Source organism: Pelobates fuscus, chromosome 5 (assembly GCF_036172605.1).
Source record: "Pelobates fuscus isolate aPelFus1 chromosome 5, aPelFus1.pri, whole genome shotgun sequence".
Taxonomy (NCBI): domain Eukaryota; kingdom Metazoa; phylum Chordata; class Amphibia; order Anura; family Pelobatidae; genus Pelobates; species Pelobates fuscus.
In genome coordinates, this window is record NC_086321.1 from 155,896,174 (window position 1) to 155,923,457 (window position 27,284).

Here is a 27,284-nt window from a genome sequence, read left to right on the forward strand (position 1 = left end):
AGTTCTGACATTCAGAGGCAAATGCAGTTAATATAAGACTTCTAAAGCAGTTAAATAACACAGTTCCTGCCCTCAAGCAAACTAGATCATTTTAAAGGCATACTATATTCACCAGAACAACTACAGCTTAATGTATTCTGTTGAATATAACATTCCCTGCAGAGAAAAGGCAGTGTTTACATTGCCCCCATAAGGATACCTCCAGTGGCACCATAGCTGCTTCATCTCATTAAAGTGATTATAGTGTCATTTTTTTTTAAATGCTTTAATACTAAATCCTAGCAACCAATTCACTCTGTACTATTTGGGCTAAAGAGGAAGCATTAGCCTTAGCAACTATGTCTGACTGTGATTGACTAAGACTACCGCCAATGCTGGTGTGAATCCGTATGGCTATGAGGAAGTGTGTCATCTCTGCCTTAGCCACATCTGGTGGGCTATGGATAGCTAGGGACTCTAATTCAGTAGTGCTAAACATCTCAAAAACACTAAATGGAACAGTGCTATGGGTCCCCAGGCACTATTACCAGTTCAATGACATTAAATAATTATAGTGCCTACTCTGTGTCCATTTTATATTTTAAATATTTAACTAGCTAATATAGTACCACTACTAATACAGACTGGTATAATAGTGTTTAACCAAGACTCTTCTTCAATCAGATATACATTGTTATATTGTGCGTTGTACAAATACGGTGTTGTTTGGTCTCTAGCTTCGGTATAAACAACCTACAATAAGGAAAAGAAATGCATAGCATGATGTTTTTTTTTTTTTACCTATACCCTACAATTCTTTTCTTTTTAACTTTTAAGGTGTAACATTTTTTTTAAATCCCTTTCCACTCAGGAATGTTTTACCCCTTTCATCAATGGGAGTTTCTTTGAACATGATGGGCAGCCATACTGTGAAGTGCATTACCACGAGCGTCGGGGTTCTCTCTGCTCCGGCTGCCAGAAGCCCATCACTGGCCGCTGCATCACCGCTATGGGAAAGAAGTTCCATCCAGAGCACTTTGTCTGTGCGTTTTGCCTGAAGCAGCTCAATAAAGGGACATTCAAGGAGCAGAACGACAAGCCCTATTGCCAGAACTGCTTTGTCAAGCTATTCTGTTAAGAGATCAATGCACTGTATCCATACATTTCATTCACCTGGGTGGGTGTGAGCAGCTCTTTTTCTGGAAGCGGGTCAACCAGGGTGATCTGGAACACTGGTGGGGAGGGAGCTTCAGTTTGTTTTTCTTTAGTGAAGAGAAAGGTTCTTCACTTATTCAATATTAATCTCTTATTAGGTGCTTCTGTAAGGGTGGCACTGCACCTGGCCTACTCCGTGCAATTAAAGGAACATCTCACATTGCCGGCACGAGACCCTTCATTAAAAAAAGAAACCTTGAACTTCTCTCTCTTTTTTTGTTGGGTATACAATCCTGCTACTGACATGACGGCACATGCTGATGGCTATTATATACCTACTAGTGAGAGAGAATTTTTTTTTTACTATGCAGCACATGAAGGGTCTCATGTAGACACTCCAATGCACGAGTATTTTAGTAGATTGGAAAGGAGTATGTATTAAGCCCAACCTTGCATTTAGAAAGAAGCAAGAATGGAAATTGCACCTTTTGAGCTTTAATTATATGGAAAGACGTTGCTGGTATAGATAGATATGTTTGGGAATTGCAGCAATAACCTTTTTTTTTTTTTTACTGACAGTTACTGGTAACTTGTCTCCTAGCTGGTGAGCATGTGATTTCTCACAGCTGACCTATTTTTTCTTTTCTTTCTTTTTTTTTCTCTTCGCATTTCTTGCCTTTCAAATAGAAGAGCAGGATTTCTTAAAGTTTAATTAACTAATTTCATCCAATTTAATGACAAAATAAGAGATTTGTTTTATATAAATGACATATATGCATATATTACATATAAAGCCAATTATTCCAGTGGGACTGGATTTAAATTTTCTTTCTGATTAGTGCTTTGATTAAACCTAGCTAACATTGCAGTATTTTTAGTGTGAAATTACTGTATTAACACATTTTGAACATTTGTGAATTTTGAAAACTGTATTGCAAATTTCAGTCACATGTGGATGTTTATGCCAAAATACGGTGGTGTGTTTCTACTGACCACTCGGTCTGTAAACGGTTTTCTGTCCTTACTCCAGTTACCCGTGGTAATCTGGGAAGGCCATTTTGTATTAATGCAGTTTAATGGCAATTAGATTGGGTTCTATATTCAAACCAAAATTCTTAAGGGGAAATTATCATGGAGAAAACACAATGCCAGGTAAGCAATAGATGCTTTTATTCATTGGTGCTGCAAAAGAGCACATGAATTCATGATGAATTAGCAGCAATCACATCTAGACTGGGTTCTGTTTGCTGGCCTGCGTGCATTCTGTTTTCATAGGATTATGTAAGGAATTACTGGGCTCTTTGTAATTTTTTATGGATGGCTAAATCTCTCATCTTTGGTTAAATATAAAAGTAAAGAATTCAGTAAATAACCTAAACCACATTTTGTATTTCATTACCATAACTTGCAATAAGGTGATAATTTCCCTTTAAGGTTTGGTATTAAGGTTTTATGTTTGAGGGGGATGTATTTTATTTTTTATTTTTTCCCTTGGGTTTTCTGCATGCACTGTTCATACAAGAAAAACAACCAACATGACATTTTCATTGCTGGTTGAAATGCCAAAGATAATGCAAAAAGATAATGTGTCCAAGCTGCCTTTATCCAGGAACACTTTGCTTGGCACATAACTTATTGTATGGTTATTACTCAAATAAAAAAATGTAAAAAAAAAAAAACTATATATACACAATATGTATTATAGGCGCCCCTTCTATACTGTTGTGCATTACAGTCCCTGAAGTTAAACTTTACTAACATACTAATAATTTTACATTAAAGGGACACTTTACAGCAGAAACTGTAATTCAAAGCTGTATGGTAAAGTGAAAAGGCCTTCTAAGAACCAACAAACCAGCCTTCAAAGGTCCTTTAGCAAAATGCAATATCCCTCTGATTTTATGAATACAGGGCTATATAGAGCTGTAAATGCAAAACAAGGAGGGCAGTCAGTTAGCAGAGTCTTTAGGGACTAGATTGCAATCCATAAGGAGTTAAAGTTGTATTGGAACATAATTTTTGGTTGTCTGTAAAGTATGTGATTGGGTTCTAAAGTTCCTTGTGCATGGGATACAGCACACTCCCACTTGGTGCGTCACCTATTGCTCACTATCAAGTGGTTTTATTATAATTAGTCTTACAACATGGACTTTACATTTGCCAAATTTCGCTTGCAAAACCTCTGATTAAGCTGTACCTTACAGGGAATTAAGTTTGTTTGGGGACACTTTATCTATTTGTCCATCAATAACCAACTGTTCAGTCTGTATAGTGTGGGGAGCTATGCACGTGTCCAAGTGTCATTGAAGTTATTTTAATTTTTAGTATTGCAGCAGGAAATCCAGCAATACAACATTGTATATATTGAAAGAAACACAAAACAACTTTTTCACTTTTATATCAATGTCCTTTATGGAAATTTCACAGGGGTAAGTGTTCCTTTAATGGGATTAGTGCACATCCATGCTTTGTTACTGGGTCAAAGAGTTCAGCTAACCATTTTATTGTGTATTCATAATAAATTTGTATCTTAATTACCTCATTTTCTTTTAAGTCTGTAGTTTAATTCAACATTTTCTTCTGTCATGCAAAGTAACCTGATGTTATGGTCTCAGAATAAGTTATCTGGTTTCTAGACTCACCAGCATTTGAAATCAAATTTGGAAATGCATAAATTGCTTAAGAATAAAATAAACTAAATAGTATTTTTGCTGAATGGCTTTTCGTTTGATAGATGTCAATTATTTTTTTTTTTTTTTTTTGCATCTATGAAAAAAATGTACTGCAAATAAAGTGGGTTATTTTAGTAATATGTCCAATTTTCTTATTAAAAAGCCCACCCCATTCCAGTAAATATTACATTGTACTTTCAAATTTGCCATCAGATATATAAACCAAATGAAACAGAGTCAAATACTAGGAGGCCGGTTGCAATAACACAAAATCATACCTCTTAGGATTTCAAATGGACAAAGATTAATTTTAGGGATATGAATGAAGGTGTGACCAAGGGCAGAACTGTACTGAGAAATTTTAGGTGATTTCTTAACAATTTATACAACTAAAATGTAATTTAAAACCAGAACAATGTATCTTATTTACAAAGACCGAGTTGGGAATGATGACCTTGTCAGTGAGATCACTTGACGGGCTCCTACAATATGTGAGGGAGTGGGCTTGTTCCAAAGTGCACACTAAGCATCCCGGCCACCATACCCCTCTCCACAGTTACAATAACCACTTGTAGGGGCTCTTGGGACAAGTCATTGCCTGTGGGTAGGAGGCTGGCCTTCGAGGTTCTCCAAAGGTCTGTGGCACAGAAGCTTCTGTCACATATGCTTTAAAGGAAACTTCTCTGATTTTTGTAGTGGTTGTTTGTTTCCTACAGTGCACTTTCTCTGTACCATGGTTTAACCCCTTAAGGACACATGACATGTGTGACATGTCATGATTCCCTTTTATTCCAGAAGTTTGGTCCTTAAGGGGTTAATGGCAAATATTTATTGAGGCTATCCTCACCTTGGTACCATTCATAATATGGAATTTACACATTTTGGGTTAACATTATTCCGTTTTATCCCATCTGAATAGCTGTAATTTGCTGAAGAGTGCTGGGGCAGTTTAGCTCAATCCTGCATATGTGCACATTCTGGTGAGTGATTGCTCACAGTATTAATAGAACAAGTAAGGTAGTAATATGTAAGGACAAATAACTGTCCAATAATACCTCTGAGACCATACATATCATCATCTCCTACAACAAGCAGTTATCAGTCACTTTAATGCTTCATTTTTTATATATAGATATTTAGAGAAAGAGAGAGACACGAGGAAGAACAAAATAAAACAGTCACTGCCATTCTCATGTGGAAGGCATGGCTTGACCAAAATAATTCTCAATCTCACTTAATATTCTGGAAGCTGTCTTGCCAGCCCTGGGTACCTGAGCATGTGGTGATTTCTCTGTATATGCCACTTAGAGACCACTTTCTACAGAGGAAAAGCCAAAAATAATCAAGATTTACTTAGTTATTGTTACTTTAATTCAAGTCAATATTGTTACACTTTTTTTTACCCTCAGTGGTGTGGTCCCACAAACTAAAACTAGTTACTGCTTTTAATCCTTGGTTCCCCTAATTCTGCTAATATCGCTGGGATTAGATAAAGGTTTTAGAGAAAATGTTAATGGCTCAGATTGACACTTATATACAAAGTACTTCCACCACAAGTGTACAATAGATGTGGTGATAACAAAAAATGAGTATACTTATCTATAGATATAACAGCTTCCCTCAGATTACCTCCCAGGTGGTAATGTTAATAGCAAAAATGTATACACATAGAAAGAGGGATACAGCTGATAGAACCTAGAAAAATCAGAATACCTGGAATATAGTGTGATACAACAAAATAAAAATTCTTAGCTCTTAATTGGATGCACTCACAGAATTTAGGTGAAAAGCATGTTTCAAAGGTGCCTTCCCCAGGTAAAGATAGGGGGCTCCAAAATCCCTTCTTGGGTCGGTTTGTATCGCCCTCAATCAGGACTCAGAGTGGCAGGTATATCAAAAGCAGCTTTATTCACATAGATACAGCCAATATAAAATAATTGATAAAAAGAAATGGGTCCTACGCGTTTCCTCAGGGACCTTAAATTTAATAACAATGCTGGAAAAAAGTCTAACAACCTCCACTCCCAAGTCCCTTTATATAGGGCTAATCCCCAAGTTCATTGGTGGTTCCGTGGGCGTCTTCTTACTCTCTGGGTCCAATTGGTCGAAGTTTTCATTAGCTCACCTATTCTCCCATCGCCGTCATTTCATCCTTCTTTCAGGTGTTATGAATTCTCCTGGCTTATGTAGAAAGCGGAAGTGTGTTCCACTGAGCACTTTCGTGTGTTCTACTGATAACTTCCGGGTTCGTTATAAACCAAAGATGGCCGTGCGTTCCACCCTGGTCCTGTTACCTAGCAATCCCCCCATGGTGGTCGCTATGGACAATGCATTCAAGAGACTTGATAATTGAGTCATCCACTGTAGTAAACTCAATTATCTCCAGGCACAGAAAACATCAATTTAAAAAAAAATACATTTAAACACCCAAAATACCCACAAAGGTTACATCCACTGAAAGCCCCGATCAGGGTGACCAACATATCCAAAAATCACCCAGATCGGTTCAGGAATTTCCTGGAAGTCCTATTTTGACCGACCGCACGCGTGGTCCCATGCCCAAAACCGTTCCAGAGAATCAGGGCTTGCGGTCGGTCTAGTTTGGTAGTTCACAATATAACAAATACGAATGCAGCCAGTGCATATGTATACTTAATCTGTGTCTCTTGTTCGGGAGTGTGTTTCCACCGAAACGGCGCTCTTCTCAAGTGAATCCAGTCGAACGTACGAAGAGATGGAAGTCCCAGCGGTGTTCGCGCCATCGAGTGTCCGATTATAGTTCCATGCACTCGACGACCAAACACCGCTATATATATAGAGAGAGAGAGAGAGAGAGAGAGAGAGAGAGAGAGGTGTTTGGTATATATATTTATATATAATCGCGGCTAAAGATGGCCGCCGCCACGTGTTCACACATACGAACGACGGACACCCAGTTAACCACTTAGTAGGTTGCGGTTAAACATAAGTTAAGGAGGTTAATGGGCTGCACACTCCTGTTCTGGGTGGTTCAACTGTTCGGTAACCGAACAGAAGAAGTACAGTCCTTTTGATAAGCCCCATATGCCGAACCATAAAAGGGAAAAAGGCATGAACAAAACCTTTCCACAGTCCTGAAAAAAGGTCTAATACATGGGACATAGTATTAGACCTAGTACACTCAAATGTCAGAGGAAGTACCAATTTTAGAGCAATATAAAGGGTACTTATGAATATTCCTTGCTCAAAATACAGACTGGTCCTATAGACCTATATTGACCCTTAAGAAAATGAATCAACATTGAATAAATCTTTTCACATGTAGTCAATTATTTCAACAACTCAGATCCTGCAACAAGGTGATTGGACGGTTGCATTAGACATAAGACGCCTATCTACACATTTTACATCAAGTCTATCAAGCTTGAAGTTCTGCATTCTTTACCAATATCTTTACTTTCAGTTAAGGGTCTACCATTTATCCTGTCTTTAGCTTCCATTATATTCATGAATGCTCTAGTTGTGGAGGCCCTCTAGAGCAGTGTTTCCCAACCCAGTCCTCAAGGCACACCTACCAGTCCAGGATTTAGGGGTGACCAAGTTGTGTCTAAGGTGTTTTTTTTTTCTTTTCTTTTTTTTTTTCTAAAAACACCTTAGCCACTGCTATGTAATCCCTAAATCCTGGACTGGTAGGTGTGCCTTGAGGACTGGGTTGGGAAACACTGCTCTAGAGAAGAGATTTATTGTCCTATATTTGGATCATAAAAGCATCCTCAAAAAAACTGCTGTGGAAGGATTATCAACACTACGATTTTCTATTTACAAAATTGCAGCTGGATTATCATTTTGGCAGTAGGGGTATTGCAAAATAGAATTAATTTACATACATTTAAAGGGTTACTGCAATCCTTTTGAGGGGCTTCTATATAAAATACCCTAATGGGCACCACTAATTAGACCCCTCCCCCCTGCATTTTATAGTATTACCTGCAAAAACCAGTTGCCTTTTATGTCCCATTCTGATGTCATCAAAGTGACTCATACAGTCCAATCATAGACTTCTCATAGAACAGAGAAGCAAATTGCGTCCGTTGTCAGTGTGCTGTGCTTGCTGATGATACTTATTGCTTATTATAAGCACAAAATTGACACAAAACAGTTCCTTGCTGCCTTGTTCACCTGTGCTGAAGTGGTGTCTATCCTTGTGGGCAGTTTTGAGTAGAATTATTGTATCTACAGACTCCTCCCACCATGATCACTTCAAATCACTGACGGTCTACATACATACATAAATACATACACACACACACACACACACACACACACATAACACAACAGGCAGCCCATATAGATAAACATAACAACGCAGACAGCGTACCCAAACACAGCAGACAGCCCACAATTTTATTAAGACACGGAGGCTCCTATTATGCTGCACTCTTTCTTTATTTCCCTCAGCAGCAAAGAAAAAAACTTTATAATTATAACAGTAGTAACATTAACAGTCTTAGGTGTATTCTTCCTAGTAACAGGAACAGCCAATCAGGAACAGCCAATCAGGTTCCACTTCTCCAGCATAATAGGCTCTGTCAGCCAATCCTGTTCCTCTTTCTTTGCTGCTCCCTCAGTTAAGTATACCTGATCCCTCAGCTCCTTAACTGTGGGATTATTATATCATTATTATATCATTATTATTATTATCATTTTATTATTAATTATTATTATTTATTACTATTATTCTTATTACTACTATTAGTATTATACCGTTATTGTATTTTACTGTTATTTGAATTCATTGATTGATTCATTCTAATTTCGCTATATTTTCTTGCCTTTAATCCTTTCCGCGGTCCAGCCCGTTCCCAGAGCCTAATTTAACGAGCGGCTCGGGGACGCCGGCTGGAACCGCATTCGGCGCTTCGCGCCCCTCCCTGTCATTACTGGCGCCGCGAGTGGCCGCCATCCGCGGAGCTCACAGAGCTCAAATGCCGGTTCCCTGCTCGGCGCTGGAGTGTGTACACTTTATAGTGATCACACATACGCCGCGAGCACAACTTACCGGCTAAATCCCCCTATTTTTTCCATTTCTGCCGCCCGCGGCGGCCATTTTCTTTGCCTTCCCGCGCTCACACACAGCTCCACCCCCAACGTCCGGACCTCGGAGTTGGGTTAAAGCTGTAGTGGCGGTCGGACGGCTCTTTGCTCCCTCCTTGCTATTTCCTACTTATTACCTGTGAATCTTCTATTTGGTCAAACAGTTTAAAGTTTATGTGAGTAATTCATTTTTTGTTCTTAGAGGTATATTGTTTCCTTTGGGTTAATCAACCCATTTTAGTTTCAGCTCTAGATATTATTAGTACTACCAGTGTCATACTAAGCATGCCTGGTGAGAAAGATTTACCCACCCCTTCTGGGTCCCTTGTCACCAAACCAGGGAGTGTTACAACACCCTCAGGGGTATCTGAAATTGGAGCGGCTAACCCCGCTGATTTTACTCCCACTGCTGATATGCAGTCTATGATTGACGACACTATGTCTCACGTTATGACTAAGGCCCTCACATCGGCCATGGGATTGATGTCTGAATCTTTCTCGCAGACTCTTACGCAGGCTCTGCTTGAGGCACAGAAATCGGCTCAGCCGACCGTTACCCAGGCCTTGCCAGTAGTGGTCCCTTCACACCCTCACACTGGCCGTAAGGCCACTGCAAAAACCAAACACTCTTCAATCTCACAGATGGACAGCTACAAACCTGTCACAGATGGCGCGCCTAATATACCACCGCGCAAAAGAGCCACTAGCCGGGCAAAATCGGCTAGGTTATGGAAACGGGCAAAAGCCCAACTAGATTCTGAGTCAGATCTCAGCGAGATTGAAGAGGAAAACTGCATGGATACTGAGGATCTATCAGATCCCGAATCCGATATGGTCGAGGACCATGGCCTCAGAGAGCATAATACGCCTCCATCTGAATCGTTTGACATGGAGCTTAAGGTCCCAGACGATGCAAACAAATTAGTTGACCCCTATGGGGAACCCCTGTTCGACCCCGATGACCTACGTCATCCAAGGTCAGCAGACTGGTCCCCTTCGGCCCATGTGGCCAAATACGTTGCATCAAGGACTCGCAAGCCTTTAAATAAGGCAACACGCAATAAGCTAAGGGCAGAATGCCCACGCCCTACTGTCCCGGACGAGGCCTGCAGAACACCTGCAGTAGACCCAAAAATCGTCCAATTCCTGGGCAAGACTGGCTGGAAGCCTAATAAGGGCCTGGATTTCTCCCTGCGCAATTGCCAGGATAAATTACTGGATATATTGGGCCCAGCAACCAAAATTTTTGATATGGTCGAAAACGACCAAGACTTAGATCGTACCGCCATAAGTGGTTGGATTCAAAGAGTAATATGCCTGATCGGCAATGCCAACTGTGCGATAGCCACAGAGCGTCGCAAGGCGATCTTATTAAAGATAGAGCCAAAATTGGTAAATATGGCTATTACCGAGCCGGGCACCCAGGCCCGTGGTCTCCTGTTCGGAGACAATTTTGTCAAGGAGCTTGGCTCCTTTGTACATACTTTTACTGCCCTAGACAAGGCGCAATCAAACATGCGCAGAGTTTTCCACCCTAAGGTTTTTGGTGGGGCCGGAAGAGCCAGGAGCCGTCTGTCCGGCCGTGTTAACAGGGGTTCATTCCGACAGAACCGAGGCTCCTACACTGGACAAACCTCCTTCACGGAGCACCGCAACACCCCGGCCTTCTTCCCACAACGTGGGCGGCCATGGGTTGCTCGTGGATCACGTGGCACCAGACCAAGCAGACGACCTTATGGTAAGTCATCTCCTACTTCCTTCTTCCCTAGGGGCAGTGGGGGGCAGACTCCGACATTTTTCCCATGTATGGTCACACATTTCTTCAGATGCCTGGGTATTGAACACAGTAAGAGGGTATTCCTTAGAGTTCCTGTCACTCCCAGTACAAATCTCCCCGCCACGGGGAATGTTATTCTCCCAACAAGACGCCTCTCTTGTTTCCAAGGAGGTCTCAGAATTGGCACACAAACAAGCCATCTTAGAGATCCCTATGACTACCCCAGGCTATGTGAGCAACCTATTCTTAGTTGCCAAGAAAGGCGGCGGCGTCCGCCCAGTGATAAACTTGAAACAGCTCAACACTTTTATTGCCTACAACCATTTCAAAATGGAAGGCATACACTGCCTCCGAGATCTCCTCCAACCATCAGACTGGATGGTCAAGTTAGACCTACAGGACGCCTACCTCACTATACCAATCGCACGTCAACACCAAAACTTCCTCCAATTCATATGGCAAGGAAGAAAATGGAGATTCGCCTGCCTCCCATTCGGTCTATCCTCAGCCCCATGGTGCTTCACAAAGCTCCTGAAACCAGTGGTGGCTCTACTTCGAAGTCGAGGGGTTCGTCTAATAATCTACTTAGACGACATCCTCATCATGGGTCAATCCAACCACATTATCAAGACCCATCTGACGTGGACTCAGAATCTCTTGCAGAACCTGGGTTTCCTTATCAATGGGAAAAAGTCCATCCTGTCCCCTACACAACGCATAGAGTTCTTGGGCCTCGTAGTGGACTCTACTCTACAGACACTACACTTGCCGACTGCGAAACTGGCCACCATAAAGAAAGAAATCAGACGCACTCTGAAGATTCCCCTGATCTCCCTAAAACAATTGGCGAGAGTGATTGGTCTCTTGGCGGCCTCCATCCAGGCCATCTTCCCGGGCCCTCTACACTATCGAGCGCTACAGCGCCTACAAGCCTCTCATCTGAGAGACGGGTCCTCTTACGCGGACATGATCTCTCTGGACACAGAGGCAAAAACAGAACTCAGATGGTGGCTCTCCCATATGGAAGCATGGAATGGCCGGGCCATTTTCGGCACCACACCAGACATAGTAATAGAATCCGATGCGAGCTTGCACGGTTGGGGTGCGCGCTGTGGCAATATCTCTACAGGTGGCAGATGGTCCGAAATGGAATCTACGCTTCACATCAATTGCCTGGAACTCCTGGCCGGTTCTTTTGCAATCCGCAGTTTCTCACCGACTCAAGCCCGATGTGCCATCTTATTGAAAATGGACAACATATCGGCAGTCCGTTATATCAATCACTTGGGCGGGACGAAATCCAAGGTCCTGGCGAATCTGGCACGAGACTTTTGGCAGTTCTGCCTGGCACAGGGCATCTCGGTCACAGCGGAGTACATCCCGGGCCTCTGCAACACAACGGCGGATTGGTACTCAAGACACCTCAGGGATTCCAGCGATTGGCAATTGGATCCCAGGGTCTTTCAAGACATCCAATCCCTATGGGGCCCTCTGGACAAGGACTTGTTCGCCTCCCGTTTGAACAAACAACTCCCCAGATTTTTCAGTTGGAAACCAGACCCAGAAGCACTGGCAACAGATGCATTTACCCAAGACTGGTCCTACACAAGGAACTACGCGTTTCCTCCCTTTGCGTTGATCCCCCGATGCCTAATACACCTACGGCAACAGATGGGAACGACAGTGCTCGTGGCACCATTATGGCCGTCTCAACCATGGTTTCCTTCTCTGTTGGAAATGGCGGTAGACATACCCCGCACGCTCCCACACTTCAACTATCTTCTCCAAGACCCGGACGGGTCCCCTCACCCCCTGATTCAACAGGAACTACTGCATCTCACGGCATGGCTGGTTTCCGGGAACCCTACTCAATCGACGGGGTTTCGGAATCAACTCTCCAACTTCTCGAGAGCGCATGGGCACCTGGCACGAGACAAGCTTATAAATCTGCTTGGAGCAAATGGCACAATTGGAGCATGGAACGGAACCTGGATCCCATATCGGCTCCTCTGAATTCGATCCTGCAGTTCTTAACTGCATTATTTGAAAACGGCAAAGCATACCGTACGGTGAACCTCTACAGATCGGCCATTTCGGCCGCACACCAGGGCATCAATGGCGCACCGATAGGACGCCACCCATTGGTATGCCGTCTCATACGCGGCATCAGATTTGCACGACCCCCGCTACCACGCTATTCAGTGCTATGGGACGTCTCCACTATCCTCCTTTTCCTCGAATCTTGGCCGGATAATGCATCACTATCGTTGAAACAACTGTCGGCAAAACTGGTCATGCTCCTATGCCTCATATCCTGCAAAAGGGTCTCAGATGTTAGAGCGTTAGACATCACCGCACGGTCCTACACGCCAGAAGGGGTCACTTTTGATATATCACGGAGAACAAAAAGCTCGACAAAGAGAGTGACATACCCAGCCTTTCCTGACAAGCCTCTCTTATGCCCGGTTAAATGCCTACAACTCTACGAAATGCGCACCATGACGTTGCGGGACCCAAATAAACATGAACTCTTCATCTCTTTCCAAAAACCACACCTACCGGTGTCTACCACAACCCTGGCCCGCTGGGTCAAATGGATCATGACTACAGCAGGAATTGACACCTCCATATTTTCTCCTCACTCCATAAGAGGAGCAATGGCTTCCAAGGCCTCTTCCATGGGTTGTCGCCTGGAAGACATTTTGAAAGCGGCCGACTGGTCCTCAGAAACCACCTTCCGTGATTTCTACTTCAAACCAATACAACACTTCGCAGGAACGGTAGTTTCTCAGCTTTAAACCAGCATAATAGGAGCCTCCGTGTCTTAATAAAATTCAAGGATTTTACTATTACCATGACGTAAAGTCATGATTTTATTAATGACACGGAGGCGAGTATTATCCCTCCCTCCCACCCGGCGACGGTGGAAAGGTAGACGGGAGTTGGGTAAGTTGACCTACGGTAAGTCATTTTAACAGACTATTAATCACAGTTATACTTGCAACCAGATGAATCTTCACTATGATAGTCTTTGTCTATACATTCACCAGTAGGTACAGATTAAATAATATCCCCTTGGACTAACATTGACCAAACACTAGCCCAAATACCTATGATTATGCATACACCCAGTTTGATGCTAAGGTATTACCATATTTCTCCTCTTTTACAGCCTAATCTAATCTACATCGAAAGGGACAACTCCTTCCTGTATAGTTTCATGGTCGGTTGGACACTTTACTACTTCGGGACTGCAAATAAAGAGGAACAGGATTGGCTGACAGAGCCTATTATGCTGGAGAAGTGGAACCTGATTGGCTGTTCCTGATTGGCTGTTCCTGATTGGCTGTTCCTGTTACTAGGAAGAATACACCTAAGACTGTTAATGTTACTACTGTTATATTTATAAAGTTTTTTTCTTTGCTGCTGAGGGAAATAAAGAAAGAGTGCAGCATAATACTCGCCTCCGTGTCATTAATAAAATCATGACTTTACGTCATGGTAATAGTAAAATCCTTGAATTACACACAAACCACAAACATTCCAAACACACATGCAATGATGTGTAGACTATCTTGCAATGTTGAGAAGTATGTAATAGGGATAGAAGTTGGAAGGACTGGAAAGGGAGAATGCCATTTACCAGTAATGCCCGTCAGTGTACCCAATAATGCCACCCAGCCAAGGCTACTATGTTCACAGAGATGTGAAAGCGCTCTCTTGAGAGCATAAGAGCCATGTACTGGACTAGCATTGAAATGTTTACTGACTTTTCCCTGGTATCAGGACGACACTGACAGGAATCCTAAAGTAGGATGATCCCACCAAGATGGAGTCTAATTGGATGTCTAATCTGGTATATTGACCACAGACTTTTCTAGTGATTCTATTGCCTGCAGCCCACGCTGACCGTTGACTTTTTTTTTTACATTTATTCTTTCCCAAACTTGAGCCATGTTCTTTAATAAGTGTCTGTAGATTCCCCAGTCCTACTTGTAAACATATGACAATGTTGTAATAACAAAGGATATTATAACGATGGGGAAATTATTATTATTGCCATTTATATGGCACCAACAGATTCCGTAGCGCTTTACAATATTTTGAGAGTGGGGATTTAACTATAAATAGGACAATTATAAGAAAACGTACAGGAACGATGGGTTGAAGAGGACCCTGCTCAAACGAGCTTACATTCTATAACAGGGACACGATAAAGCATGGGTGCTAGTGAAGAAGTTGGCAAAATATTGTCTAATCTTTTCTACATGTACATTGTTAGCTTTAAAGTGGTCTCATTTTGTACTTGTACAATTTCTCTTGAGCATAAAATAACGTTTAAAGGGTTATTCACTAAAGTGAAAATTGTTAGGACTTCAAAGTGAATTTTACATTTATAGTCAAAAAAGGTGAACTGGAAGCATGGTTGGTTTCGAGATTTGATCCAGTTCTTCCATTTTGACCTTAAAGTTGAAATTTACTTTGAATTCTCTACAATTCTCACTATGTTAATTTTGTACACACGAGATTCACATGCAATACATATTTCTGCCCATGGTGGCGCTGTCCATATTTCCTTATATTGCTGCTCAGGCTTGCCGCGCGGCCTCGTTTTCCTTTAAAAGGCGAGGACAGCTAGCCTAACTAGTAGCGTTCACGAGCTTCAACTGCATCGCCCAATCAGCGCCGTCTTCAGAATTCGCCGTGCGCTCTGATTGGTCGTGCTCCCCTGATATAAAAACCGTTCTTGCCGTGCGCGCTCCCTTTCACCTCCCGGAGCCCTAGTGTGAGGTACGTGACATCGTGGCTGTGGGCCCGGCTCTCGGTTTACCGGGATGCCAGTTCCGGGTCCTCTATCAGCGCCCCACCGGTGATGACAGCACCTACAGCTGCATTATTCCGGAGCACGCGGGCCCAGAGCGCCATCTTCTCCCTCACTGTCCAGCGGGCCGTGTCTGGGGGCCCTCCCCCAGTGTGTTCCTTATAACTGGTGGTGGCTACCAAACGCCACACGTGGGCAAGCTGGCCTCCTTACTGTGGGTGCTCTTAATAAAGGCTGAATGTAACCAGGGGGTTACAGAGTGGGTGCATGGCTGAGGGGGTCTCCCCTGGTGATATGGGGACAGACTTAGTCTGCACTCACGGCTTTGGGTGGATTTAAAGCTCCATCACTGCCATGTTCCTCTGTATGTAGAGAGTAATGTGTTTACACAGTGACTGGCACTCATACATTCTTCAGGTTACACAGTTTGACACATGTTTGATTACTCAGGAGGGGTCAGTTTGGTAGTGTTTTCATGCTGAGTCTCATCCTATATTGTGCCTTTGTCCTCTACATAGCTTGATAGCATTTATCATGTACACCTCAGTTTACGTCCATATATTGGCCTGGCAAATGGAAAGTGTAAGCTTGAATTCTGGCTTATGTTCTGGTAGTACTTAGTGCGGCACTGTCACAGTCTGAGAACTTTTCAGAATTCAGACACCTGGATGAGACCTTTCCGCAGGGGGAGGGTGGGCAGGTAAAGGTGTACTTACCTGAACTTGTCCCTCGCGGATACTGCCATCTTCCTCCTGTGTGTCCTCTTTAGCTTCTGGCTTGAGCCAACGTCGCCGAGAGTACAGCATTGAGATCTATGGAGGATCCTGTGTGACCCTCAATAGACAAAGCCATTCCCTGCATCCCTCACTGATGACTGCTGTTGGCATTGACACTAGCGCTGCCCTGTCTATAAGTCAGGCTGACTAAATAAATATAGAGACAAAGTAGTCCTTGCTTTCTCTATATCTATTGACTGGGTTGGAATTTCAGTGAGATGACAACAGTCCAAATGAATATTTCATAAAGGTTCTATGTTTATGAAATGCTATTTTTTTTGTGTGGGAGAGTGTAACCGTGACAATTTAATTTCTGATGTACAAAGACACTTAAGTTACATAGATCATTTAATTTAGCACAATAAATTGTGTTAAAAAAAAAAAAAGTAAGGACTGTAACATAAACATATCTTTTAGATCACTGGTCATCACGATTAATTCTTGGTCAATATAATAGATCATAAAGACCTATTATAAGCATAACCGCTACTGCCAAATGTAGCGGTTGTATTGCCAGGGGTTCCCTGGCCTGGTTCCCCAGTAATGGGGCGAACGACTTCGTAACAGTTTACCTCTTACCTGGGCCCCTAGTGTTGCAGTGATGTGCTTCTGGTTTATATATACTAAATGCAGTTCTGTAGAACAAACGTTTCTAAGAATTGACAATAGCTGATGATTCCTCAAGGATACTGCTGGATTACATATTTGACAGCACAGGGGTGAAGTATTAGGGCTTTACGTAGCCTTAGAGAGGTCTGTAGAGTTTGTGCAGTATTCCTAGTTTATACCAGGGGAATTGGAACAACTGAGTGAAGACATTTTGGAGGTTTGTGATTAGTTGAATCACCCATATTAGATGGACAGTCTGCTGACTTAGATAACTGAGCTGCAGTTGAATGAACGTGCAGATTTGTTTAAAAGAACTAAAGTTGCCTGTTAAAGAAGTTAGACACCAAAGCTTAAAAAAAACTTCATCTTAATGAAATAGTTGGGTTGCTTAGACCCTGTCCTGGCACGCTAGCAATGTAAAACATTGCTCTTTCAGAAAAGATTTGTAGATTGTCTAAGGCCAGAAGTATCCTGGCACTGTTCCACAGTAGTAATAACCACTTTTAGTAATTTTTGACCGCTTACCAGGGTCCCACAGAGCACCTGTGGCCACAGCTCGTGCTTACTGTATATTTAGCAGGAGCATCGGTTGAGTCAGTGCTGTTCTGGATTGGCAGTCTGTAGTTCTATGTAGACATCCAGCTTCTCCTTCACGAGAAGACCAATTGTGGTGCTGGTGTCACCATGACTACATACTATGAGATGATGCCACTCAAAATACTATAACACACTGCAGAAGGCTAAACGCACTGCTTAAAGTATTCATTTTATACAGATTTGTCATTGTGCTAACATAACATGTCAACAAATTATTTATCTTTTCAGGTTATACCTTGTCTTTAAACCCTTTTTGTGGCAATCCTTGGAAGCACTGACAAGATGCCCAGGGAAGACAGGGCTACGTGGAAGTCCAACTATTTTCTTAAAATAATTGTAAGTATTTTTTCAACTCCTAATATATGGTGTATGTGACTGAAAATGTTCAAGATAATTGCATATATTTTGCCTAGAATTTGGTTTGTTATACTTCATTTTGAAGCGTAGATTTACCAGATTAGTGGATTTACAATTGATGTTTGGCAGATATACTTTTCTACAGGTTATTTTTTATCACTTGAAAAAGAAATGCAAGTGATGGGAGATATACTACAAAATCTAGTTTGGAATTGTCTAATCTGTTTCAGGAATAAATACTGACAAAGCTGACCACTTTAACAGCAGATAAGCCAATTGGTTCACTTTGCTTACTGCTTTTAAAGGCAATTGTATAGGATTTTAAAGTTATCTCCAAACTAAGTCTATTTCCTTAGCAATCTTTTTTTTTTTTTGTTCTAGCAATTGCTTGATGATTTTCCAAAATGCTTCATCGTGGGGGCGGACAATGTTGGTTCAAAACAAATGCAACAGATCCGTATGTCCCTGCGAGGGAAAGCTGTAGTTTTGATGGGAAAGAACACAATGATGCGCAAAGCTATTCGTGGACACCTGGAAAATAACTCTGCTCTGGAGAAGTGAGTGAGGTTTAGTCCTGATGATGGATATTATTTGACGGTTCCATATGACTTATTGATTTTTGTCCTTTTCAGGCTGCTGCCTCACATCAAGGGTAATGTGGGCTTTGTTTTCACCAAGGAGGATCTTGCAGAAGTTAGAGACCTGCTGTTGGCCAACAAGGTAGGGAAAAGTGTAGTGTTAAAATTATCAAACATTTGTAAAGTAGAACTACTTTGTAATCTGTTGATTTTGTTCCTTAGGTGCCAGCCTCTGCTCGTGCAGGAGCAATTGCTCCATGTGGGGTCACCGTTCCTGCACAGAACACTGGTTTGGGCCCTGAGAAGACCTCCTTCTTCCAGGCTTTGGGTATTACCACCAAAATTTCCAGAGGAACAATTGAAATCTTGGTGAGTGCAATCTTAAACAATTTCTGATATTGTGTTTGTGGTTCTGTAGTAGTATGTTAATACTTCTTTTTGCATTGCAGATATGTTTAAGTGGTGTGTATTTTTCATACAATTTGTGAAGAATTGATGTTTATGTGAAACTGTGTATAGCTACTGCCATATATCATGTTGCATGGTTTGCAACAAAAAAGTTTTGTGCTATAGAAAGGGTATGTTTCTTTATATCGGTTTTGTACTAGGGAAATATTTTTGTCACTATAGTGCTTTTAATTTGATATAACTTTTTTAAAGTTTTCTAATTGATTTTTGGTCTCTTTCCAGAGCGACGTGCAACTGATTAAGACTGGAGACAAAGTGGGTGCCAGCGAAGCCACACTCCTGAACATGTTGAACATCTCACCCTTCTCTTTCGGTTTAATTATTCAGCAAGTTTATGACCATGGCAGTGTGTATAATCCAGAGGTACTGGACATTACAGAAGAAGCTCTTCATGCCCGCTTCCTTGAGGTAAGGTCTATCATGTGATTTATTCAAAATATCTGGAGCTTTTGATAATGAATTGTAAAAGAGCATTGGTAAAACTAGAGAACAAATTTATGTAATTTTTTTTCTTAAGGGTGTTCGCAATGTGGCCAGTGTTTGTCTTCAGATTGGATATCCCACCATTGCTTCAGTGCCTCACTCAATCGTCAATGGGTATAAGAGAGTTCTTGCTGTTGCTGTGGAAACGGATTACAGCTTCCCATTGGCTGACAAGGTGAGAATATGGTCAGAATTGGCTGTGTGCTGGAAATGCAATTGTCAATGCACAAGCAACTTTCTCTTAACTGTATACTGAAATAGGCTACACTGCATTTGAGGATGGATGTAATTGAATAGTACCATGCAGAATACAATTTTCTTAAATTCCTACACATTGAGCACTTAAGAGCATGTTTAGAGTCATATCTCGTCATCTTTCTAACATGGTGCGTCAAAATCATGACAAGCCTGCATTTTAAAGTGAGGTCAATTAAGAAAAAGTTCGCTAACCTACAAGTAAAGGACGTGCATTGCCTGTTGGTGATCCATGGACACCTTTGTAGGGAACCTCTTCAGTATAGGAATGTAGTTATGGGAACATAGTCCTACGGAGATGGCAAACAAATTCTTGGTAATCTACCAAAGCCTTTAATCATGGGTTAAGGTTGGTTTTCAAGTTTTGCTGTTGTGGTTTTAAGTTTAAATGGATATCCTCTTCATTTTTATCTTCCCAGGTCAAGGCATTCCTGGCAGATCCATCTGCTTTTGTTGTAGCTGCCCCAGCTGCTGAGACAGCTGCAGCACCTGCTGCTGCCCCGGCTAAAGAGGAAAAGCAGGAAGAATCAGAAGAATCTGATGATGATATGGGCTTTGGGCTCTTTGACTAATTCTAACTGTGGTTTATGCCATCATAAATAAAGAACTCTACAGCTGACTTTTTGTGTCTGTGGTTTATAGAAATGGCATAGTGTGACTGTTGAAAGATGGATTGGATTTGGTTTTATTCAGTAACTTTATAGCTTAAATTCTTCATTAAAGGTTAGTATTGGTTATTATCCATGCAGAATCTTATTTTTTTCATTTGTGCTACAATGTCTCTTCCAATTTTTCTTTTCCCTTAGGGACGGGAAGGCCATTAATCATATGAATACTGCACACTAGCTTACTTCAATTGGTACCTATGATGGAAGAGATGCGTTACACCCTTCATCATGTGACACTGATGAGGCTCTTTGAAGATGACAGGTAATATTTCAAGTGAATGGAATAAGAGAAAAGTGTGCATGTTGTTCCCAGTGTTGCTGAAATCTGCCTTTTGTGTTGCTCATTCATCTTTCCATGTAGTGAATGTGGTGTCTCTTAAGGCATACATAAATTCCACATGTGGCCTAATAAAGATTAAAATGGTATTCTTTAGCTGGCTGCTTATGGAACAGTTTTATTCTTTACAAAAGCATGTGTAACCGCTTTTATGCTTGACACGTCTGAATTAGTTCATATTCAATTCAGCACAATACAAACTGTCCTTTATCATGAGTTTTTTGTTTTTTTTCTATAAAGAACCTAATAACCTCCACTTTTAAATAGATGTGACATGCTATGCACATGGAAATGTGAAGGCTAGAGTATAAACTGGTAATCATGTAATCCCAAACAATGATTTATATTGAGCTTGCCAAATTAATACACAGATATAGTATTGGGTGTGTTCAATTTTTTTTTTTCTCACTTGTTTTAGCTGCCTTCTTGTTCTATGCAAGCCTTAACTGCATTTAATATAAGATGCTTTCAATACTCCCACTGAGTGCATTATAATAGTGTGTAAACAAAAACAGATTGTAGGATAGGTCTTACAAGCTATCTTAAATTTTACTCTTTAGAGAGCGGTCTACAAGCATTATCGGATTGACCCATTTCCAAAGCCACCTTTATGAAGTTTACTCTTCCTAACTGATATAACACGCTTTAATGAGTTTATATACAAAACCCATACTTAGTATTATTTTTTTTTTAATTTTGCAAGCATTTTAATAACACATTGTTTTATTTTAAACAGATGATACCAGAAACTACAATAAAGTAAAATCTTCTGTAATACAAAGTAAGTAAAGTTTAAGTTTACAGGAATGTTAACATTTAAAGGAAACATCAAAAAGCAAATCAACTCTTTAATTGCATTAAAGGAACACTGTAGCATTATTCAATTAGATATGAGTTGGGACGTAAGATTCCTAGCTCTCATCCCCAGAGGGCTTGGAGGCATATTATTTTATCATTTATATAGCGCCATCAAATTCCATAGCGCTGTACAATGGGATATCTTAAAGCCACGCTTCCAAGCCTTCGGATTAGTTTATTTTTGGGGTTGGACAGGGTGGTCAGACCTTGAAGGCACTGTAACAACTTCAATGAGCTGAAATTGTTAAAGTGCCTACGGTGTTCCTTTAAACTCATCTTGATTGGACTAAATGTGCAATGTATCGTTGTATAGTGTACAAGCTGTGGTCATTTCTCATTAAACTTTACCAATGTCAGAGTTGCACATCAGAGCTATGTGTTATATAATTACTTGTACTTCATAGACGGTTGTAAATTGTAACGAGAGACACACACACTTTGCTTTAATTGAATGCATACTGGATGAAAAGAAAATATTAAATTTCTTATTGTATATTTGCAGCTGCCCTTGTGTTACCCATTCATTTTTTTAAGTGATGAATGAGGCGTCAAACAGGGCAAAAATTAAAATCCTCCATGCTTTCCAAGGTGCCCTTGGACTTGTCTAATGTCCAGGGCACAGGTATGCATAGAGACATTACCACTGTTTGGAAAGGCAGTGTATATTTAGAGTTTATTAGACATTTTAAAAATCAAATGACTTTCTGTATATGGCAGTGAAAGGCCAATACTGTTAAGTGACCCTTTTCCTATGTAGTGATTCATAGAGAGGGAAGTAAATAAAGCACCAGAACACTGGCGTTATGAAACACATTTATTATGCTAGTTACTATACATGTATCTAGCAGATGTGTAGATTTTTGTAATGAGTGCCTTCTTTGCATTTATTGTAATCTCTTCATAATGTACAAGAGTAGGCTTCGAGAGCTGTGATGGCGTTGCAGGAAAACTTATATACAGTGTTGGTTCTAGATCATATTTTTACTTTAGAATTTTAGTTGTTAAGCATGACTTGTAATCTTTGGTTTTATTTTATTTTTTTCAGCAAGAACTGCATGAAGGACAGCCTGCTCTGGATGTTCACTTTTTTTTTTGCTCTCCCCACTGTCATTTGCTGTGAGACGAACGTGCAGTAATTGTGGTTGTCTTATTAAACAAGCTAGTCCATTTTACGGTTTATATAACAAAGGCAGGGGGCTGGTATTCTAAACCTACAGTAAAGTATAGTTAAAGGGTTAAGCCACTGTCTAAAGATCCTTTCTATTTATTCCCTACTGGGTGCTATTAAGTCTCCTCCCCATTTTCCTTAAAACGTGGGTGCAGAAACACACACTATTTACTTTGAAATGTATTCACTGTTATTAGTTTGGTTGTAAAAATGAATTTCATATTTAATTCAAAAGTTGCTGAACTTGACTCTTTGCTCATTTAGAGAAGACTTCCAGTTTGCCTTTATGGTAATAACATTGAAATCCTGTTTCAAATTGATAACTCACTTTTGTTGGTTTATGGATCTGGCAGATATAGCATTTCGATAGTGTTGTGGAAAGTATTCAGCAGTAGCTGTTCATCTACTATACACTTAACATTCCTATACTATTTCATTCTAAATTGGAAACTTATCCTATCAAATGACTCATATTTTTGACATTCTTTATTTTTCCAGTTGAAAGCTATAAGCTTCAGGAGACACAATAACAAGAGTAGACAATAGTAGTTGACAAGGTTTTTCTGACGGTCATACAGAAATTAACTTTTTATATTTTCTTTTATTCTATATGTTGAATTAACAAGAGCAACTTCATGTCTGAAAGCATGAAGTGTTTGAGACCAAATCCTGGTGGAAATTGAGAGGCTAAGGCCATAGCCAGACTGCACAATACATATGAACAGGCTGGTAGATTGTTATATGTGTGCACACCTATGAGGCCCTGTAGTGGCCTTGTTTCAGTCTAGATTTAATTGAGCAATTAAAATTGTGAACTTGCTTAAACAATGCCAAACAGGAAAGGAATAGAAAAGCAAAGCAGTGGGTGCTGACCTGCAGCTTGAGACAATATGCCCACCAAGGATGTCTGTCTTACTGGAATCTTGGTAACCCTCTCCTCTTGAGATAATGCTGGGGTGATGACCCTTGCAGGTAAAGGTTGAGTACCCGTGGCACTGATAATCCCTCCAGTGTTGACGCGGTTATGAAATGTCCCATGTTACCCAGACCCAGAGGTTGGCTGGGTGCAGCCCTTTCTTTTAGGCTGTATAATGGATTCTGTTACTGTTGAAATTTCTTAGTGGCAACTGCTGAGGTATTCAGTTTGTCGGCTTTTGGTGCTTAGGAGAGATCATTCGCTTCTGAGGCTTTTCCCAGAAGTCTGTGAAAATGCGGTATAATTTAGTGAGGATGGGAGCTCTGTCGTCACAGGGATCTGATGACCACAGGGCATCTTCCATTGGGGTGGTATGCTGTGAACACATCTCCAGTAATGTGTTGCAGGGTAAGTAGGTTGGGATCGCCCCCCAACAGTTCAGAAGAGAAAAGGATAGCAAGAGGGTTCACAATGGGCCGGACGGCTGCACATCGGAAGAGCAACCATCTCTCCAATCTCGTATGAGCATTAGGCCTCACTATGTCCTCCGGGGATTGTGAGGCAAGGACGCTTGGCAAACGTTTGCGGATAGACCTTGCCTGGCAGGATTAGCCAAGTCTCAAATGTGGTAACTGAAGCTTCAGAGTAGCAGTAAACAGGAGAATCTGGCTAAGAGAGGAGCTCTCAGAACAGGTTTAGTCGTCGTGAAGGTAATGACCTCCCCCCATATACATTTCAAATTCCAGTAATAAGAGAGCTTCCACTAGGGCTTACTTGTCAATAAGACACATTTCGCTGCATTAATGAGATTAATAAAAACTCACTTCTGCACTTCAACTCTGTTCACATTGAACCTGGATAAACAGGGAAAGCTATTCTAACCCACCCCTTGTGATTTTTAGCAGTTGTAAGTCCGATAACACGAGGAGTTTTTGCAAAAAATGGTGGATTGGGACTGTTTAATAACAATTGCTAAAATTCCCCACCCCACACTTTTCATATAGCAATTTTATCACTAATGGTTGTCAAAACTTGGCTGTTATGTTTCTCAATGCATCATCACACACTTTAACTATCATAATGGTAATGTGGGAGAATACAGATAAAGCCTCCCATTGCTTCTGTTACATCCAGTACAAAATAAAAACAAATTGCAGTGGGTGTGTAATAAGAGACTGATTTCTTTCAAACAAATTCGAACATTGGATTACAATTTTCAGAGTTATTCTGTGAATCGAGAATTGTCCAGAATTCAAAATGAATATTTTTGGTGCCAGCAGGCTTAGTGTTCTGGCATCAGGTGCTTATTTTGCACAGAATTGTCGTTAGCAAGCCTGAAACTTTGTGCTGGGCTGGCAAGTGCTGCTGCCAAATGTAGAGTTACACCTCCTGCAGTAAAGGGGTTAATCTTTGTATGTGCAGTATTTCACAGACTCCAGGCACTAAATTCACTGAAGTATTTATGGTGTTTGGAGTAACCCTTCAAAGTGATACAAAGCATCTAAACTAATATGTTAAAGGTACACTATAGTCACCAGAACAACTACTGCTTATTGAATTTGTTCTGGTGAGTAGAATCATTACCTTCAGGCCTTTTGCTGTAAACACCGTCTTTTCAGAGAAAATGCACTGTGTTCATTACAGCCTCGGGATAACTTCACTGGCCACTCCTCAGATGGCTGTTAGAGATCCTTCCTGCGTCATGGATGCCTAAAATGCATCCAAACATTCAGTGTCTCCTCCCTCTGCATCGAGACACTGAACTTTCCTCATAGAGATTCATTGATTCAATCATCTCTGAGGAGATGCTGATTGGCCAGGGCTGTGTTTGAATTGTGCTGACTCTGCCCCTGATCTGCCTTCTTGTCAGTCTCAGCCAATCTTACGGGGAAGCATTGTGATTGGATCAGGCTACCACTTCTGATATCAGCACACTGCTTGTTTTTCTGTGTCTAACAGCATGCAGATTTACAGCTTCAGGCTTGAATACAGTAAGATTTTGCTTTATTTATGGAGGCCCAGGGGGGCTAGATGGTGGTATTCACACTACAGAGTTAGGAATACATGTGTGTGATCCTTTAATTAAGTTGTTTTGGTGCATAGACCCTGTGTCCAAGCAGGGCTGGCTTTAGACGCCCTTTGTGAAAAAAAAATTACAGCGCTCATCTGTGTAGTGTGTGTGTATAGGGGTGTGGAGCTTGTAGAGGGGCAAATATTAATTCAGTTTTTCTGTTACCTTGCAGGGAGGGGCACATATTAATCTCTGGTGGTCCAGTGTTCTGGGAATCTGATCTGTGTCTGCCTCTGTATGTGATATTTATATGGGTGTATTGACTGTTTGACTTAAATATCTTCACAAATATAAAATAAAAAATGCATGTAGGCCCATGTGTGTATTTTAGCAGTGTCACATGCACACAGTTTTACACATATACTGTCAAAAACAGCCACTTGCATACAGTCACATACACACAGTTACAGGCAGCCAGTCTCACACACACACAATTACAGGCAGAGAATCACTGTCACATACACTTAACTCTTTCCATTATGTAGACTGGTAGAGGAGTATAGGCTCTGCAGCTCCTGATGTGTAGTAGTTGGGGAAGCAGGTACTGCTTCTCCTTCGTGTGTAGCAGTAATCGGGCAGTGGGTTCAGATGGCATTTAGCTCTGCCCCACATATAGTTAAATTTGCGCCCAGCTTTTGAACCTTTCCAAAGCATTGCCGGCCTCTGCGAATGCGAGCTATGTCGGCTTCCAGCACAACTGCTGTCATGGTCCTGTGTGCCGCACAACTCGCACACCCCAAGACCGCCCCTGCAGTTATGCCATATTTACGTTTGCCAAACAGCCACTGGTGGCACTTCCTAGTGAAGATGTTAAACAAACATTTTTATAATCCTCCCGCCAGGAATGAGAATGCATAGGAAAGCATCAGATTGTTGTGGAAATTACCACATTTGCGCACAGTAGGGCTGAAATGCTTCACAGGATCATCATCATTCCCCAAACAGGAGGGCTTTTAGAGTAACACTCTGTTGTATCAGGTTTATTAATAATGTTCAAGTGTTCATTTAATGCAATTAAATTGGATCTTTTCGGACAAAGGCCAAAAACCTACATCATCTGAGTTTAATGTACTTTTTAAAAAAAATGTATTTATAAATACAGATTTACTTAAAGCCTATCCCTGCAGAGATTGAGCATAACCAAGTTGAGTGTACGTTTATTATCGGTAGTCAAGCTTAGGTATTATGTCGTTATTTGAACAGGCTAGATAGGTAATTCTAGGTAGAGGTGTTATGGGCAAATACAAATATTACAAGTTTTAGAGGGAAAAAATGTATTTCTTAAACTGTAGTTTGTCTATCAGAGATATTGCAAACTGACAAGGTGTTGGAAATGGAACATTGTTTTTCATTCATGTTTCTTAAAGCAATAGCCTCTAACCTACTTTCACTGCATAATATGTTTACGCTAATTTGCCTTGGCTTAACCCCTTAAGGACACATGACGTGTCTGACACATCATGATTCCCTTTTATTCCAGAAGTTTGGTCCTTAAGGGGTTAATACAAAAACAAGTAATGCAATAACATATTCAAGGATATGCTATGTCATCAGACTTTAGGAAGCCATCTTGTTCCAAGTCAGGGAATTTCCCATGACGTGTGCGCTTACGTTTTAGTTATGGCCTTGTATCATTGCCAAGTTAAGGGAGGTTCTAAAATGAAC

General features: G+C 41.1%; 2 protein-coding genes and 2 non-coding genes across 5 annotated transcripts in view; all 4 read left to right on the forward strand.

The window, feature by feature from the left end:
* PXN (paxillin) overlaps positions 1-3,850 on the forward strand; it is a 51,171-nt gene extending 47,321 nt beyond the window's left edge. For both annotated transcript variants that reach the window (XM_063454594.1, XM_063454595.1), the window contains one exon: positions 851-3,850. In XM_063454594.1, the coding sequence (XP_063310664.1) occupies positions 851-1,117 (267 nt within the window). In that variant the 3' untranslated portion in view covers positions 1,118-3,850. The remainder of the gene's footprint in view (positions 1-850) is intronic.
* An 11,504-nt stretch (positions 3,851-15,354) lies between these two features.
* On the forward strand, positions 15,355-20,220 carry RPLP0 (ribosomal protein lateral stalk subunit P0). The gene is made up of 8 exons (XM_063454596.1): positions 15,355-15,447; positions 17,689-17,796; positions 18,199-18,374; positions 18,450-18,537; positions 18,618-18,764; positions 19,086-19,271; positions 19,381-19,521; positions 20,021-20,220. The coding sequence occupies exons 2-8, from the start codon at positions 17,743-17,745 to the stop codon at positions 20,171-20,173; spliced, it is 945 nt and encodes a 314-aa protein (XP_063310666.1). The 5' UTR covers positions 15,355-15,447; positions 17,689-17,742; the 3' UTR covers positions 20,174-20,220.
* Positions 20,221-20,595: 375 nt separating this feature from the next.
* On the forward strand, positions 20,596-20,724 carry LOC134613189 (small nucleolar RNA SNORA13). The gene has a single exon (XR_010091212.1). It is a non-coding gene; the product is annotated as a small nucleolar RNA SNORA13 (small nucleolar RNA).
* Positions 20,725-21,967: 1,243 nt separating this feature from the next.
* On the forward strand, positions 21,968-22,104 carry LOC134613188 (small nucleolar RNA SNORA13). The gene has a single exon (XR_010091211.1). It is a non-coding gene; the product is annotated as a small nucleolar RNA SNORA13 (small nucleolar RNA).
* The last annotated feature ends 5,180 nt before the right edge of the window (positions 22,105-27,284 follow it).

Excerpts from the sequence above, each read along its gene's own strand:
- RPLP0 (XM_063454596.1), top strand. The coding sequence starts at position 17,743 with ATGCCCAGGGAAGACAGGGCTACGTGGAAGTCCAACTATTTTCTTAAA. Across the intron at positions 17,797-18,198 it reads ACTATTTTCTTAAAATAATT|CAATTGCTTGATGATTTTCC; the intron begins GTAAGTATTTTT and ends TTTTTGTTCTAG. Across the intron at positions 18,538-18,617 it reads ACCTGCTGTTGGCCAACAAG|GTGCCAGCCTCTGCTCGTGC; the intron begins GTAGGGAAAAGT and ends TTTGTTCCTTAG.